The sequence below is a fragment of the Hippocampus bargibanti genome, linkage group LG08 (genome assembly GCF_051943395.1).
Source record: "Hippocampus bargibanti isolate YZ-2025 linkage group LG08, ASM5194339v1, whole genome shotgun sequence".
In the NCBI taxonomy this organism is placed as follows: domain Eukaryota; kingdom Metazoa; phylum Chordata; class Actinopteri; order Syngnathiformes; family Syngnathidae; genus Hippocampus; species Hippocampus bargibanti.
The window spans coordinates 5,818,455-5,837,059 of NC_142741.1; the positions used below are offsets into that span (position 1 = coordinate 5,818,455).

At 42.8% G+C, this 18,605-nt stretch overlaps 1 protein-coding gene across 6 annotated transcripts in view; it reads left to right on the top strand.

The window, feature by feature from the left end:
* obsl1b (obscurin like cytoskeletal adaptor 1b) overlaps positions 1-18,605 on the top strand; it is a 34,631-nt gene that overhangs the window by 12,188 nt on the left and 3,838 nt on the right. For 5 of the 6 annotated variants that reach the window (XM_089002311.1, XM_089002309.1, XM_089002312.1 and 2 more), the window contains 15 exons: positions 64-339; positions 673-933; positions 1,279-1,554; positions 1,625-1,897; positions 2,138-2,413; positions 2,495-2,770; positions 2,848-3,123; positions 3,188-3,463; positions 3,545-3,814; positions 3,893-4,159; positions 4,227-4,496; positions 5,385-5,651; positions 8,951-9,217; positions 13,302-13,414; positions 16,716-16,869. In XM_089002311.1, the coding sequence (XP_088858437.1) occupies positions 64-339; positions 673-933; positions 1,279-1,554; positions 1,625-1,897; positions 2,138-2,413; positions 2,495-2,770; positions 2,848-3,123; positions 3,188-3,463; positions 3,545-3,814; positions 3,893-4,159; positions 4,227-4,496; positions 5,385-5,651; positions 8,951-9,217; positions 13,302-13,414; positions 16,716-16,869 (3,798 nt within the window). The remainder of the gene's footprint in view (positions 1-63; positions 340-672; positions 934-1,278; positions 1,555-1,624; positions 1,898-2,137; positions 2,414-2,494; positions 2,771-2,847; positions 3,124-3,187; positions 3,464-3,544; positions 3,815-3,892; positions 4,160-4,226; positions 4,497-5,384; positions 5,652-8,950; positions 9,218-13,301; positions 13,415-16,715; positions 16,870-18,605) is intronic. The other variant, XM_089002315.1, reaches the window with a different exon arrangement.

Here is an 18,605-nt window from a genome sequence, read left to right on the forward strand (position 1 = left end):
CCCTTAATTGTCTTTTTTCCCCATCTTATATTTTTCAATCTCCAACTCTTTTTCACTGACCAGCTACTCCTGTAAGAGCCGCAGCAATTCCAGACAAAGAAAAGAACAAATTGGTAGTGGCAGCCAGCCCGGTTGAGATACAGTGCCAAGTATCAGGGCCAAGTGCTCAAGTACAGTGGCACCAGGATAGTGGGGAACTTCTTCCGAAAAGTGATTTTGAAATCCAATCAGAAGCCACGCTGAGAGCATTGGCCATTAAAGCTGCCGAAGTTAGACATGGTGGGGTCTACAGCTGTGATTCTGCAGAGGACCACGTAGAATTGAAGGTGGATGTTGAAGGTGATTTACGTCTTTTTCAAATCTTGAACCTTTTTTTTTTTGTGTGACAAAAACAACTTGGAGTGAGACTATTTGTAAGACTGTTTACAAAACGGTAGTCTGAAAGATTCTTTATGCCCAGGAGTGAAAAACCTGCAGTATTTGTCAATATTTCTCTCACTTTTGTGATCTGTTGTTTGGTTTGGACTAGTCTAACCGGTGTCATAATTCCTGGTTCCAGATACAAATTCTCAGATCAATATGTGCATGGACACCAAAGCCGCAGGTGACAGCGGTTTAGCTATCATCTGATGTACGTGACAAAAGCTTGGCAACTCTTGATTTTATTCTCAGCTGTTCCAGAAGTTAAACCCAGACAGGCGCTTGAAGTTCGCGATATTGACAAAGCGCAGCGCAGGGGCTCGGACGCCACAGGCCCCCCTGTCTTGTGTGAAGATGGAATCAAAAACCTTCCCAAATCCATCCCCAAGATCGATTCGCAAGAGCTCACGAGGACGTCTAATCTGGACTCTGCAGTGTCTTTGGACTCTGAGGAGTACAGTTGTAAAAAAGACCATGAATCAGAATCCACCGATTGCTATGCGGAGGTGAAAGGTGATAAGAAATGTTTTTTTTCTTGTCCAGATGTGATTGTATAGTTCCATTCTATGCAGTAACCTCGAATAACCCGCACAGGTCAAATCATCCATCTAAACGCTTCAAAGTCCTTCTAAGTCCTCTTCACAAGGCGCCATTGTCCCATTGCTTCAAAAGTAATTAACTTCCATTTCTAACGCTTGTGGTCGCTTGTGGTCATTAAAAACAACAAAAAAAAGTGTGGGGGCGTAAAAGATTGATCTCCGCATGTTCTAACTGCCGTGCGGCTGCTGTGAACACGAGTTATGACCAAAGACCGAGACTAGCGTCAAGTGTACTTCAACATCCTTGATGTGCCTTTAGCCCCACCGGTCACGTTTGCTGACGTCCCGGAGGAGGAGCTGTTCAAGAGCGTGGTGGAGAAGTCGGAGCTGGACCTGTCATGCCAGGTGTCGAGGGTGGACGCCATCGTTCATTGGTACAAGGACGGCACCGAAATCCGGCCCAACAGCAACATGACAACGCGAGCCGAAGCAACGGAGAGACATCTTGCGATCCGGTCAGCCCAACTGTCTGACTCGGGCGTGTACACGTGCCGGGCTGGAGACAACGCCGTCATGTTCAAGGTCAACATTCGAGGTAAGAAAAATGTCAGAGGATGCAATCGAACAAGGTAAGAGTGGCAATATTTCTGACCGTTCCTTCCAAGAACCCCCGGTGATGATCGTATACCCAAAAGAAGACGTCCACCTTGAGCGTCACGTACCCGAGGAAATCATTCTCAGCTGTGAGCTCTCCCGTCCAAATGGAGTGGTGAGCTGGTACAAAGATGGCCAAAAGCTCCAAATGAGCGAGAATATCAAATTGGATGTCCAAGGTCCTTATTGCCGACTGAAGATTCTGATGAGTAGAGTCGAGGATTCCGGAGAATATGTTTGTGATACGGCCGACGATTCCATATTCTTTAACCTCACCATTACAGGTACAATCCACCAACGTACATGTCGTGCATGTCACCGAATCAAAACTCACAGAGAGAGACCAGACTTCTGATGTTCGTTCGAAATGCAAAAGATCAGCAAATGGAAACTAGTTGACGTGTGACTTTGACACCCTTGTCGTAGACCCTCTACGACAAGGGTGTCCAGTGAATATTTGGCATGCTTTGATTTGTTCTCCTTTCCGCAGTCTTACCCAAGCGTTTCCTTGTGTGACCATTTAGAACCTCCTGTGCAGATTGTATCTCCGAGTCAGTCCCAAATGGAACTGTGCCAACAAGTGTCAGAAAGGATGGTTCTGAGCTGCGAGATCTCACGGCCAAATGCGCTGGTCCGTTGGTACAGAGATGGACTTGAGGTAGAGGAGAGCGACAACCTTATACTGGAGGTAGACGGCGTGTACAGACGCCTCGTAATACCCGAGACCACCGTCAAAGATTCGGCCGAATACGTCTGTGACACAGCCGATGACTCGATGACGTTCTTTGTAAATATAGCCGGTGAGGATCGTCCCGACCTTGCAAAGGCGCAAAGTTAAACAGGTCTTGAATTATGTCTCACCACATTGCATTCGTCCACAGAGCCACCAGTCCGCTTTGTCCGTCCCCGAAGGATAGTGAACAGACTCGAAAAAGTAGTTGGAGAATCCTTGTTCCTGGACTGCGAGGTGTCCAGACCAAATGCCGTCGTTCTTTGGAAGAGAAACGGAGAAGAGGTGGAAGACTGCCAAAACGTCACCATCGCGGAAGACGGTGTCGTGCGTCAATTAACTGTTCATTCGCTGACTTTAGAAGATGCAGGCATCTATGTCTGTGATGCAAAAGATGACGTGATGGATTTTCACGTTAAAGTCAAAGGTAGTAGGTCCTATTTACAAGTCGTTGTCAAGTTTTTTAATTTGGATGTTCAACGTCCCTTCTCGTTTGCTTCTCAGAGCTGCCCGTGCAGATTATTGGGAAACCCGCTGCTCAAACTGAACAGCAATTCCTGGTTTCTGATGACATTATTCTAGTGTGTGAACTGTCCAGACCAAACGCCTCAGTCACCTGGTACAAAAACGATCATCCAATTGACGATAATGGGCGCTACTGCAGCGAGGAGCAGGGCGTTTTCCGATCCTTGGTGGTCCTCAACGCTTCGCCGGAGGATTCGGGAGAGTACACTTGCGACGCGGTGGATGATAAGATGGTCTTCCATATCACTGTCGCAGGTAATTCCACGATGACGTTATTTGCCCAGAAAGACTTTTGAGCGCACAATTGCTTTTCATGTAGAGCCCCCGGTCAAGATCGTTGGAAATTCTGGCCACCCAGAGCATCATATACTACTGGCGGGAGAAGACCTTATTTTAGAGTGTGAGGTGTCTCGGCCAAACGCCACCGTTCGGTGGCTCTGGAACGACGAGATCCTGAAACCGAACACCCGCGTTAAAATTTACTGCCGTGACGTCACCAGGAAGCTTGTTGTCTCTCAACTTCAGCCGTCGGACTCTGGCAAATATGTTTGTGATGCCGCAGATGACAAACTGACTACCGTTGTGGAGGTGCAGGGTAAGATGACAATCCGCCTTCTTTCAAAATGTGGAAAATTTGAAGAGCCCATATCTAAATTTGTCCTTGTTCACACCGCAGAGATACCGGTCAAGTTTGTGAATAAAAAGGCAACTCATAAAACGTTGGCCTATGAAAACGAAAGTGTCACGCTATGCGCTGTCGTGAGCCGAGACAAAGCTAATGTGCGCTGGTTGAAAGATGGCCAACTCCTGAACAAGGACAACATTCACATCTCCGGCGAGGGGAATACCCACAAGCTCACCATTAATCCCTTGAAGCTGTCGGATTCTGGAGACTACATCTGTGATGCAAACACAGATGAGATGCATTTCACTCTTTTTGTCAAAGGTAAGAATCTGACACCCGTTTATCCAAAGGAGCGTCCCTTGGCGTCCACCTTCAAAATTTCCCTTCATTCCTCATCAGAAATGAAGGTGAAATTCATTCGACCCCTGGAGGACGTCGCGTGTGTGAAGGGCGGCGGCCTCACGTTACGATGCGAGATCAATAAGTCAAAAGGAGACGTCCGGTGGGTGAAAGACGGCCTCAGGATCTCACCAAGTCAACGTCACCGGATACGAGCGCAAGGTCGAGAGCGAAGTTTGACCATCTCCGATGTACTTGAAGACGACGCCGGCGATTATACGTGCGAAAGCGTGGATGACAAAACGTCGGCGACCGTCACTGTGAACAGTAAGTCAATTTCAAAATCGCTGAACCGTTTTTTTTTTCATCTGAAAACCGTTTTCTCTTCTTCTAGCTCCCCGTGTTGTGGAGTTCATAGCAGAACTTCGTAACATCACGGTTTGCGAACGAGAAGACGCAATATTTCGGTGTGTGGTTTCACCAGCGGACGCTCGTTTGGAGTGGCTCCAGAACGGCAAACGGGTAGCCCCGAGTGAACGCGCTGTTGTTTCGAACAGTGGACTCTGCCACACCCTGTGTCTCCGCAACTGCACGCTGTCCGATCGGGGCACGGTGACAGCTGATGCCGAGGGATTGCTATCGAAGGCTGAGCTTCTTGTTCAAGGTGAGTGTCCCGTGTCTCAACATATTGAGAAACCACAGATTTGGGCTTTCGCTCTGGACCTGGATTTGACACCTCTGTCAAATCGGAGGCTTTACATGTTAGGAGTTGCATCCATTTCTAAAGGTGGCACTGTGGACGACTGGTTTCTGGAGACTGTCTCCCAACTGAACTGGGATTCCCCAGTACGGGCTGGGAGAAGTGACCCGTAATGAATGAATACGTTTGAAGGTTAGGAGTTCTCCGTTAGAGACAAGGTTAGAAGCTCGGTCATCCGGGAGGGGCTCAGAATCGAGCCACTTCTCCTGTACATGGAGAGGAGCCAGATGAGGTTGCTCGGGCATCTGATTAGGATGTCTGCTGGACACCTCCCTGGTGAGGTGTTCCGGGCATGCCCCAATGGCAGCAAACCCCTGGATGACCCAGGACATGCTGGAGAGACTGGCCTGGGAACACCTTGGGATCCGCCAGGAAGAGCTGTGAGAAGTGGCGGGGAGAGAGAAGTCTGGGATTCCCTACTGAAGCTGCTGCCCCAGGAAACCCCGGAAAAGCAACAGACAATGGATGGATGAAGGATGGATGGGTTAGGAGTTCTGGTGAAACCAGATGGTCCACTGGACCTGAGAAGTGACAAGCTGACTTGTCATTAAAAAAAAAATGTTGAGAAGGTGCCTTTGATGGCCGGTGATTCGCGGCTTCTCCTGTTCAACGCACTAGGCTAACTGACAGAGACACATGGCGGAGCGTGCTTGGAGCACCGGATTCCTAGCGGCTTTGGGCTCACGCTGCGGACTTTAACTTGGGCCCTGCATTGCTGATTTCCTTTGCTGTGTATTGTGTTCCTCGGGGTCTGAATGACCTCCATAGTCCAGGGTCTTTTGACTTTTTCAGAACAGCAGGTGAGGTTCACCAAGAAGATGACGTCGGTCACGGCTGAAGAATATGGCGAAGCTACCTTGGAGGTGGAGGTGAGCCTGGATTCCAGCCAAGTTCAGTGGATGAGGCAAGGAGTCCTGATCCAGCCCGGTCCCAAGTACACGCTGAATCACGAGGGCACCAAGCACAGCCTTATCATCCACAAAGTGTCCACGTCGGACCGCGGCGTCTACAGCTGTGAGACCCTTCACGACTGCACGCAAAGCCAGCTCACGGTGGAACGTGAGTGTGCACATGTTGTCGCCATGCCTCTGCGCTTGTTTATTTACCTCCGTTGCCGACCACGGCGGTTCTTGCGCACGCTCCGTCCACGAATGTCGTGGAGGGAGTCACTGAGTGAGAGTAACATGAGTGAGCTAGGACTGTTTGGGGTGGGGTTGCAGGGTGATGGCATTGCAAATGACAGCTGATTGCCACCGGGAGTGAGCTGGCTAGGAGAGTCCAGCTGCTGGATAAAACCAGTTTGTTTTTTTTAGGTGGGGGCGGGGGGCGTGTGCCACCCCTAGCATACTTTGCGGACTATTGACCACATATTCAAAAATGGAAGAAGAAAAAGATTTTGTTCATCATGCTGATTTACTCATTGAATGGCAGACGATGTGCAAAAATGTGTCTACTCCAGTGCCAGGGTTTTTGTCATTTTAACGCAAATTGTAGGACCCACAGAATATTGAGTTTTAGGACGACATAAACATTCAATACAGCGTTAGGAACCTTGGGCTATCTTATTTCATTAGAAAGAAAGAGTTAATTCCAAAATTATCTGGGTCTGGAGTTATCTGAGATTGAAATGGGGGCAGTTGTACAAAATACAATACATACATATCGGTTTATATAGCACGTTAACAACAGCTGAAGCTGTAACAAAGTGGTAACATGGGAAAAAGGGAAATGCTGCCCCTTGTGGAACATTGCTGGAGGTCTGACCAGCACTTTATCGGCACGCCCTGCAAGAAAAGCCAAAACCTGAACAAATTCGGGAATGGCACTCCACGTCACACTTTTTAATTCCCGAATAAATTTGGGAATGGCAGCGAATGAGTTAACTAGTCCAAACTCTGTCCATCTGTCCCTCTGTCCGTCCGTCCGTTTATTTATTTATTGATGTATTTATTTAGTTAGTTCATTATCAGATTAGTTATTTAGTCATTTGTTTATGTGCTTATTTATATATTTATATATTTATATATTTATTTATCTACCCAATCTACTCTCTATATTTATTGCTCTATATTATTTATATTTATTTGCTTGTTTATTTTTATTTGTTTATGTATTTTGCCATCTATTTATTTATGTGCTTATTTTTGTATTTATTTTTCTACCCCATCTACTTTCTTTCTTTCATTCTTTACTTATTTAGTTAGTCTTTTATTTATTTATTTTGTTTGGTTTGGTTTTATTTTTTTATTTACCTGTTTATTTATTTTGCCATTTATTTATGTGCATATTTGTATATTTATTTGTTTATCTACCCCATCTTACGTATGTATTTATTTATTTATTTATTTATTTATTTATGTATGTACGTATTTACTTACTTATTTACTTACTTAAATTTTTCACTTACTTTTTACCTACTTTTTTACTTTGCTTACTTTTTTACTTACTTGTTTACTATTTTTTATTATTATTTACTTGTTTGTTTTTTTCTTATTTATTTATTTCCTCTAAATCAAAAGCAGTGTGAAAACTAATGCCGAAGGGAAAAGGGAAAGCGTATTTCCTGCAAAAACAAGCAGAAAACGAAATATTTAGTAATATTTAGTGTAAGCAAGTATTTCAATTTTGAAACATTATGGCACCTATCGTAAGAAGTGACTAGCATCTCAAAAGTCAAACGACCAATGTCCAGGAAGGCACGTTGCCTGAATTTTTTTTTTTCACCCCTTTTTGAACGTCTGCCCGTCCGGTGACTGACTTGAGATCTTTTCTATCATCAGAAGGGTGGGGGGGGGGCGTCAGGACCTCAGGCCGCTGGCAGCGCCGCTGAATTTGGATCTCCCCTCGTTGCTTCTAAATTTACACCCTGGCCTTCAAAACCAAGGTTGTTGTCATCAGGTCTCCAAAATAAACATTCCCTTTTTTTTCCACGCCGGGTAGGTAGGGTCTTCAATGTTAGAATCGATGAAAAATGTTGGCAGATTCAAAGTCGGCTTTTAAGGAGAGCCCAGGATTCGGATGACTCAAATATCAGTGGGATTTTGATCAAGACAACTGTTGGAAGATCTGAATCCGAGCTGGCAATAAGGGCGTTTTATTATTATTATTATTATTATTATTATTATTATTATTTATTTATTTTTTTTGGGGGGGGGAAGCAAATTTGAAGTTTTCGTTCACCAAAATTTCCGCTGATATCTGCAGACATTTTTTAATAATAATTTGTCTTGTGGATTTATGTACGTATTTATTTATGTATTTATGTATGTTTTTATTTACATATTTATGTACGTATTTACTTATTTACTTCATAATAATACACTTATTTATTTACTTATTTATTTACCTAATAATAATAATAATACACTTACTTATTTACTTCATAATAATACACTTATTTATTTACTTACTTATTTACTTACCTATTTTCTCACTTATTTACTTAATAATAATATACACTTACTTATTTACTTCAAAATAATAATACACTTACTTATGTACTTATGGACTTACTTATTTACTTAATAATAATAATAATAATCTTACTTATTTACTTACTTATTTACTTAATAATATAAAACTTACTTATTTACTTACTTGTTTACTTAATAATAATAATACCCTTACTCATTTACATATTTACCTAAAAATAATAATACAGTTACTTATTTAGTTACTTATTTACTTAATAATAATAATACGCTTACTTATTTACTTCAAATTAATAATACACTTACTTATTTACTTACTTATTTACTTAATAATAATGATACACATACTCATTTACTTACTTATTTAGTTAATCCGCAAACATTTGCCACATCTGGATCTATTCCTATTTTGATGAAAGTATGATTGATGTCATGAGTCTGTTTTCATATGAGTATTCCCAAAGAAATTAAGGGGATTGAGGCCAACGAGTCCGTCGGAAATAAGAGAGTCACAACAGGTCTCGCAACTATTGTTGTTATAGTGTCATTGCCTATAGCAGCAGATGTTTGCTCAGTGTGGCTACATGCTAATAGTGGTTAGCACAGTTATGGATTTATGGCTTCCTGTCCCTAGCATACCAAACGTGAACAAATATAGTTACTGGCCAGCTATCTAGCCAGCTATCTATTAGCTATATAGCGATATAGCTGGATGGCTAGCTATGTAGCTAGCTAGTTATTAGCTATCTTTTGGCTAGCAAGCGAGCTTTCTATCTATTTGAGTTACTGTACTTCCGGGTTGAGTGAACGCTGGCGCGTGTGGCTGTCACTGCTCACCCACAGAAAAACTTATCCCGTGACTGTAAAGCGACCTTGAGAGATTTGAAAGGCGCTTATGAATGAAATGTATTATTATTATCTTTCCAGCTCGAAAAGTCACCATCAAGAAAGGCCTGAGCGACCTGACGGCCATGGAAAGGGAAACGGTGTCCTTCGAGGTGGAACTGTCGCATCCCAAAGTGGCGGCGACCTGGTGGCGAAACGGAAAGCAGCTCAAGCTAACCAGCCACTTCCGCATAAGCGCCAAGGGACGCGTCCACGGCCTGACAATTTGCAACCTCACAGCGGACGACGCGGCCACCTTCGTGTTCTGCGCTGAGAAGCTGAAAACATCGGCGAGGCTCGTTGTCGTTGGTAATAATAATAATACACTTCATTTATAAGCGGCTTTCAAAACTCTCAAGGACACTTTACAGTCACAAAATAAGTTTTTCTGTGGGTGAGCAACGGCGGCCACACCCACCAGTGTTCACTCAACCCGGAAGTGGTGTACTGGCTAACAACCTCATGGGCTAACAAACTGGCTACAAAGCTACCTAGCTAACATGCTCACAACCTCACTGGCTAACAGACTGGCTACAAGGCTACCTAGCTAACAACCTAACTGGCTAACAAACTGGCTACAACGCTACCTAGCTAAAAACCTCACTGGCTAACAAACTGGCCATTTGAAGATTAGGAACCCCCTTTTTTAGCCTGGATTTACACTACTGGCCTAAGAGGCCGTTTTAGTGCAGCGGGGGTGTCAAACTCCTCACTGACTAACAGACTGGCTACAAGGCTACCTAGCTAACAACCTCACTGGCTAACAAACTGGCTACAAGGCTACCTAGATAACAACCTCACTGACTAACAAACTGGCTACAAGGCTACCTAGCTAACAACCTCACTGGCTAACAAACTGGCTACAACGCTACCTAGCTAAAAACCTCACTGGTTAACAAACTGGCCATTTGAAGATTAGGAACCCCCTTTTTTAGCCTGGATTTAAACTACTGGCCTAAGAGGCCGTTTTAGTGCAGCGGGGGTGTCAAACTCCTCACTGGCTAAGAGACTGGCTACAAGGCTACCTAGCTAACAACCTCACTGGCTAACAAACTGGCTACAAAGCTACCTAGCTAACATGCTCACAACCTCACTGGCGAACAGACTGGCTACAAGGCTACCTAGCTAACAACCTCACTGGCTAACAAACTGGCTACAAAGCCACCTAGCTAACATGCTCACAACCTCACTGGCTAACAGACTGGCTACAAGGCTACCTAGCTAACAACCTCACTGGCTAACAAACTGGCTACAAAGCTACCTAGCTAACATGCTCACAACCTCACTGGCTAACAGACTGGCTACAAGGCTACCTAGCTAACAACCTCACTGGCTAACAAACTGGCTACAAAGCTACCTAGCTAACATGCTCACAACCTCACTGGCTAACAAACTGGCTACAACGCTACCTAGCTAAAAACCTCACTGGCTAACAAACTGGCCATTTGAAGATTAGAAACCCCCTTTTTTAGCCTGGATTTACACTAATGGCCCAACAAGCCGTTTTAGTGCAGCGGGGGTGTCAAACTCCTCACTGGCTAAGAGACTGGCTACAAAGCTACCTAGCTAACAACCTCACTGGCTAACAAACTGGCTACAAGGCTACCTAGCTAAAAACCTCACTGGCTAACAAACTGGCCATTTGAAGATTAGAAACCCCCTTTTTTAGCCTGGATTTACACTAATGGCCCAAGAGGCCGTTTTAGTGCAGCGGGGGTGTCAAACTCCTCACTGACTAACAGACTGGCTACAAGGCTACCTAGCTAACAACCTCACTGGCTAACAAACTGGCTACAAGGCTACCTAGATAACAACCTCACTGACTAACAAACTGGCTACAAGGCTACCTAGCTAACAACCTCACTGGCTAACAAACTGGCTACAACGCTACCTAGCTAAAAACCTCACTGGTTAACAAACTGGCCATTTGAAGATTAGGAACCCCCTTTTTTAGCCTGGATTTAAACTACTGGCCTAAGAGGCCGTTTTAGTGCAGCGGGGGTGTCAAACTCCTCACTGGCTAAGAGACTGGCTACAAGGCTACCTAGCTAACAACCTCACTGGCTAACAAACTGGCTACAAAGCTACCTAGCTAACATGCTCACAACCTCACTGGCGAACAGACTGGCTACAAGGCTACCTAGCTAACAACCTCACTGGCTAACAAACTGGCTACAAAGCCACCTAGCTAACATGCTCACAACCTCACTGGCTAACAGACTGGCTACAAGGCTACCTAGCTAACAACCTCACTGGCTAACAAACTGGCTACAAAGCTACCTAGCTAACATGCTCACAACCTCACTGGCTAACAGACTGGCTACAAGGCTACCTAGCTAACAACCTCACTGGCTAACAAACTGGCTACAAAGCTACCTAGCTAACATGCTCACAACCTCACTGGCTAACAAACTGGCTACAACGCTACCTAGCTAAAAACCTCACTGGCTAACAAACTGGCCATTTGAAGATTAGAAACCCCCTTTTTTAGCCTGGATTTACACTAATGGCCCAACAAGCCGTTTTAGTGCAGCGGGGGTGTCAAACTCCTCACTGGCTAAGAGACTGGCTACAAAGCTACCTAGCTAACAACCTCACTGGCTAACAAACTGGCTACAAGGCTACCTAGCTAAAAACCTCACTGGCTAACAAACTGGCCATTTGAAGATTAGAAACCCCCTTTTTTAGCCTGGATTTACACTAATGGCCCAAGAGGCCGTTTTAGTGCAGCGGGGGTGTCAAACTCCTCACTGGCTAAAGACAGGCTACAAGGTTACCTAGCTAACAACCTCACTGGCTAACAAACTGGCTACAAAGCTACCTAGCTAACATGCTCACAACCTCACTGGCTAACAGACTGGCTACAAGGCTACCTAGCTAACAACCTCACTGGCTAACAAACTGGCTACAAAGCCACCTAGCTAACATGCTCACAACCTCACTGGCTAACAGACTGGCTACAAGGCTACCTAGCTAACAACCTCACTGGCTAACAAACTGGCTACAAAGCTACCTAGCTAACATGCTCACAACCTCACTGGCTAACAGACTGGCTACAAGGCTACCTAGCTAACAACCTCACTGGCTAACAAACTGGCTACAAAGCTACCTAGCTAACATGCTCACAACCTCACTGGCTAACAGACTGGCTACAAGGCTACCTAGCTAAAAACCTCACTGGCTAACAAACTGGCCATTTGAAGATTAGAAACCCCCTTTTTTAGCCTGGATTTACACTAATGGCCCAAGAGGCCGTTTTAGTGCAGCGGGGGTGTCAAACTCCTCACTGGCTAAAGACAGGCTACAAGGTTACCTAGCTAACAACCTCACTGGCTAACAAACTGGCTACAAAGCTACCTAGCTAACATGCTCACAACCTCACTGGCTAACAGACTGGCTACAAGGCTACCTAGCTAACAACCTCACTGGCTAACAAACTGGCTACAAAGCCACCTAGCTAACATGCTCACAACCTCACTGGCTAACAGACTGGCTACAAGGCTACCTAGCTAACAACCTCACTGGCTAACAGACTGGCTACAAGGCTACCTAGCTAACAACCTCACTGGCTAACAAACTGGCTACAAAGCTACCTAGCTAACATGCTCACAACCTCACTGGCTAACAGACTGGCTACAAGGCTACCTAGCTAAAAACCTCACTGGCTAACAAACTGGCCATTTGAAGATTAGAAACCCCCTTTTTTAGCCTGGATTTACACTAATGGCCCAAGAGGCCGTTTTAGTGCAGCGGGGGTGTCAAACTCCTCACTGGCTAAAGACTGGCTACAAGGTTACCTAGATAACAACCTCACTGACTAGCAAACTGGCTACAAGACTACCTAGCTAAAAACCTCACTGGCTAACAAACTGGCGACAATGCTACCTAGCTAAAAACCTCACTGGCTAACAAACTGGCCATTTGAAGATTAGGAACCCCTTTTTTAGCCTGGATTTACACTACTGGCCTAAGAGGCCGTTTTAGTGCAGCGGGGGTGTCAAACTCCTTCCTGTTACGGGCCACCTCACAGTTGGACTTTCCCTCAGAGGCCTCTTATAACTGTCAAAGCAGATTTGGTGTCTCATCGCATTAGCGGGTGCAGCTTGCGACCGTTTGCAGCTATTTTGACAATCGATTTGTCATGGGGGAATTAATTCATTCACTTTCGAAATGCTGCGCAGCTTCGCTATGTCAGCCACTTGGTATGTGTATGGATAAAGAATTATTAGCATGCAGGTTTTACACCAATGGGCTAATATGAAGATAATCATGCTAACATGCAGGTTTGCAAGAATACGGAAGGAAAGAAATTTTCAAAGACAACTTCCGGCCATTAATGAAACTTTGGAATTCCATTTCTTTGCTTCTTTCATCAATTGATTTTCTCCTCCAGAACCTCCAGTGATAATTTTCCGAAAATTAGAGGACCAGAGAATCCCCGAAGGATCTGTCCTTTCCATTGAATGCGAACTGTCGAGGCACAACGTGGACGTGAAATGGATGAAGGCGAGTCTTGCTCTCAAGTCTTTTTTGACTGATATTCGCAAATGTTGTCAAGCTAGGCTAATCACGATGACAATTATGAAAAATAGCTGCCTGGCAATGAAATGATAACATAGCTTGTGGCCTTACATCACAAGTTCATTAAAAATAATTTAAGTCAACGAACGGGCAGACGTTCAGTGAGGGGTGAAAAAAGGCCTTTTCAGGCAAAGGTTGTTCCTGGCAATTAGCTGCATTTTGATATGCTCGTCACTTCTTACAACAGGTGCCGGGATGTATCAAAATTCAGAAACAGTGATACCTCGGTTTACGAACCCCGTGGCTTTCGAACTTTTCAGTTTATGAACGTTAAATTTATGACATTTTTACCTTGGCATACGAACTATTTTTTGTGATACACATGGAGCTGCCACAATTAATAATGTGTCGTTCGCGAACGAGCCCAATCTCCTCACAAGAAAATGGCAAAATGGCAGCTGGCTTGTTTTGGTCCTCTATTCCCCGGCCCCAGTCTTCGGTTAAAGCCACATGATTGGTCAAGAATGCAGAAGTAAGGGGGGGAGGGGTTACAGACAGATAGAGAGTGAGAAAGTGGATTAAAAAACAGTGACATTTGGACTTGTTTCAACTTTGATAGTTCAAACCCGTACACTTGATGCAAAAAGCTATCAACCCAGCTAAACAGAACACAATTGGTGAGGAACTAGGTAAAATTATCGCAGAGAAAGCACCTACAAGGGATCATTCCTCAAAATGATGAAAAGAAGAATGTTACGTTCCTCATCAAGTGTTTAATGCTGATGAAACCGGCCACTCCATTCCACCAAAATGGAACTGTATAGTGCCACTTAGCAGTTTTTTTTGACGACGATACTAGTGCAGCGTGTTCTACCGGAAACAAATTCCTTGTGTGTTCTACATACTTGGCAATAAAGATGATTCTGATTCTGATTCTGATCAAGCCATCAACAACCATCACAAAAGTAAATAAAACAACTTTATTATATAAGTACAGTTTATTTCTTTAATTATAATCCCATATCACATTTATTATACATACAATAAAGTATATTTCGTGTAGTTTTAAGGCTTAGAAAATTGAAAGTAGAAAATTATGTTTTATGGAGACCTGGGAACGGATTATTCTCATTTTAATGGTTTCTTATGGGAAATTAATTTTTGGAATACACACTTTTCGCCTTACACACTGGGAACCAATTTAATTCGTAAGCCAAGGTATCACTGTAGTTGTTTATGCTAAATACTTTCGATTTCTGCTCCTTTTTCCAGGAAATATGCCTTTCCTTTTCCTTTCAGCATTGTTCTTCACACTGCTTTTGATGAAATAAATAATGAAATAAAGGAAAAAAGAATTGTAAAATATTAAATAAATAAACAAATAAAAATAAATAAATAAAACAATAAAAAATAAATATATGTAGAAATAAAGAAATCAATAAGTAAAGAAATGGATAAATAAATGAATAAAGAAATAAAGTGGATAGGTAGATAAATACATAAACAAACCCTAATGAGGACTAAGCGGTATGCAAAATGGATGGATGGATGGATGAATAAATGGCCAAATAAATAAACAGATGAATAAACATTTAAAAAATAATTAAAGAAATAAATAAAGAAATAACGTAGATGAAAATAAACAAACAGATAAATAAACAAATAAAAACAAACTAAATAAAGAAAGAAAGAAAGTAGATTAAAATAAATAAAACAGAGAAAACAAATAAATGAACACATACAGAAAGTAGATGGTGTAGACATAAAAAATACATAAATAATAAGCACATAAATATTAATTTGGTTGTCTTCCCGTACCACCAATGTGAAGCAGTTCTTCGAAAAGTCCTTCATACTTGGACTGAGGTTGAAATGTTGAGCGTTTAATTTGAATTAGCAGCTGCAAAGTTCCTCTTTTTGCTGTTGCTTTTGTTGCCATCTTGTGGTGTCATTTGATATTACAAGGGCGCCACCTTGTAGTGGATTCCGCAGGAAGAAATAACAATAATAATAATAATAATAATGTTTCATTTATAAGCGCATTTCAAAACTCTCAAGGTCACTTTACAGTCACAGAATAAGTTTTTCTGTGGTGAGCGCAGCGGTAGCCACACGCGCCATGCGTTCACTCAACCCAGAAGTAACTCAAATAGATAACAAGCTAGCTATCTAGTTAATTAATAGTTATAGAGTTATATAGTTATAATAATAATATTAATAATACATTGTATTCATAAGCGCCTTTCAAAACTCTCAATGACATAGCTAATAGATAGCTGGATAGCTAATTGAGGCTGGATCACATTCAGATTTTGGTTTAATAATTCAAATGGGAAGTTTTCATCAGATATGATCTTATCTGTCCCTGAGGATATTTTTACCATTTTTGTGACTGCTTTATTTTTATCCCTTGAATGCCAGACATTCTTCTTGCTAGCGTAGCCGCGGAGCAATCAAGTCCTCGTTTTCATCTGGATTTCCAAGAGTCGACCTGACGTTTGGATGAAAAGGACTAAAAGCTAGCTAGCTATTTGCTATTTGTGACTGTAAAGTGACCTTGAGAGTTTTGAAAGGCGCTTATAAATGAAATGTATTATTATTTATAAGCTGGATGGCTAGCTATATAGCTTGCTCGCGAGCTATCTAGGTGGCTGGCTAGCTAGATTTCTAGCTGGCTAGCAAGCCATCTCTGTATATCTATTAGCTATATAGCTAGCTAGCTTTCTAGCTAGCTAGCTATTTGCTATCTATTTGCTATTTGTGACTGAAAAGTGACCTTGAGAGTTTTGAAAGGTGCTTATAAATGAAATGTATTACTATTATTCATTAGCTGGCTTACTAGCTATCTAGCTGGCTGGCTAGCTAGCTTTCTAGCTGGCTAGCAAGCTATCTATCTGTATATCTATTAGCTATTTGCTATCTATTTGCTATTTGTGACTGTTAAGTGACCTTGAGAGTTTTGAAAGGTGCTTATAAATGAAATGTATTACTATTATTCATTAGCTGGCTTACTAGCTATCTAGCTGGCTGGCTAGCTAGATTTCTAGCCGGCTAGCAAGCTATCTATCTGTATATCTATTAGCTATTTGCTATCTATTTGCTATTTGTGACTGTTAAGTGACCTTGAGAGTTTTGAAAGGCACTTATAAATGAAATGTATTATTATTATTATTATTATTATTATTATTATTATTATTATAAAAAGAGCTCCAAATAATGCAAAGAACGGCAGACAGAGTCCAGGAGTCCGATGTTTTATTGTTGTCATTGTGTCCATCCTCCTCAGAACGGCAGCGAGGTGAAGCCGGGCAAAAACGTTCGGATTTACGCCATCGGAAGCAAGCGATTTCTTCAGATCAGCAAATGTCTCGTCAGTGATTCCGGCATGTACACCTGCGATGCGGGACAAGTGGCGACAAGCGGCACTGTGGAGGTCTATGGTAAACGTCCGCTGCCTACAGGGTGGTCCTCGGCGACAAGCGTGGGTGGGGAATTTCGTGGTTTCAAGTTTGGAACGCAATCAGCGTCCATCCCAAAAAAAAAACACATCGTCTGATTTTGGTGTATAAGATCCTCAATTCAGTGTCGAGTTTGGCATCAGGTCACATTGACCGGAATGGGGACGGCGGGCGCCACAACGGGGCGAGTTGGAAATCGATGTACCCCCTTGTTTAGACACAATTTGTTCATTCCAGTTTAAAGGACAACCGACACAATTTTTTTGTTTCCTAACTGACATCAGAAAAACGTTTTATAGCATCTAAAATACCGAAAAAACGCAGGCTGATATTTTTAGTCAAATGCGTCTTGCCTTGTTCTAGAATCAAAAGAATGGCTTCAGATTCGGAGAATATGCTTTCTTGTTACTCATCCAGTTATGAATATGATTCAAATAGTTCTGAAGAGGAAAGCATACATGTTTGGAATTGATTAAAGAAGTCCTCCCGAATCAATTCGAGCCTTCAGGACTCCAATGTAGCGTCTCAGAAAATGCACAAGATGGCGCCCAAGCTCTGTTGGAAATGGGCTGATTTGTCTGCTGGGAATTTGTGTCAACAAGTATCAAATAGTAGTCGTGGTGCAACACACAACGATTCACCATCGCATTATTTATGTGTTTTCCTTCTAATTCCGCCATCAACACGGATCAACACAAAGTTTTCAGACCAAACAAAGTACCCAAAATGCATTGTGCGTCACTTTCTCGGTCAGGGGCGTTCCCTCTGTGACGTCACGTGGGATCATCATCAACGAAAACAAGACTTCCTGAATATTCAGCACGAGTCTTGAAACGTAAAATATTGCTATATGCGGTGGAATCTTTGTAAAATAAGCTCAGTAGAAGTCATTTGAAGTGATTTTACAAATTATGGACACAACTTGTTCAGAGGTGTCGGTTGTCCTTTAAAAACATCAAGAAATTACAGAGTCCAACATTTTTGCCAATGACCCAAGATCTTTTAAATTAGGCTGAACCGTTTTTTTTTTTTTTTTTTTTTGTCAAATGGACTTTGGCGAAATTTGGTTCCAAGTACAGTGATACCTCAGCTTACGAACGCTTTAGCTTACGCATTTTTCGCTTTACGAACATTAAATTCACGAGAATATAATCTTGGCATATGAACTAGTTTTCGGCGTACGAACCAAACAACACGGAGCGCCACGGTGGCTGGCGGACTACTTTTTGTCACCCCCTTTCTTCGGGTGCAGACGTGGTTTGTTATCGAGTGGAGTACTTTTGCTATTATGGGACCGAAAAAGACCCCACCACAGGCTAGTGTTAAGCCGAAGAGCACACAAAAGAAAATGACGGTCGAGCAGAAGAAGGTCATGGAAAAACACCAACGAGGTGTGCGTTTGTGTGACTCAGCATCCCAGTACCAGTACACTAAGTCGACCATTGCTACGTGTGGCTAAGTGTGTTTCTGTGTTGTCTCAGCAACGGTCTCAGGCAATAGAAGAGGTTGAAAAACTTCTGTTGATTTGGATGAACAAAAAGCAGCCAGCAGGGGACAGTGTGAGAGAGGGTATTATCGCCGAGAAAGCACGGCAACTTCAGTTAGATATCATCAAGAGGCAACTACATCAACGACCATCACAAAGGTCAATAAAATGACTTTATTATCCAGTACAGTTTATTTCTTTCATTACAATACAATAGCACATTTATTATACA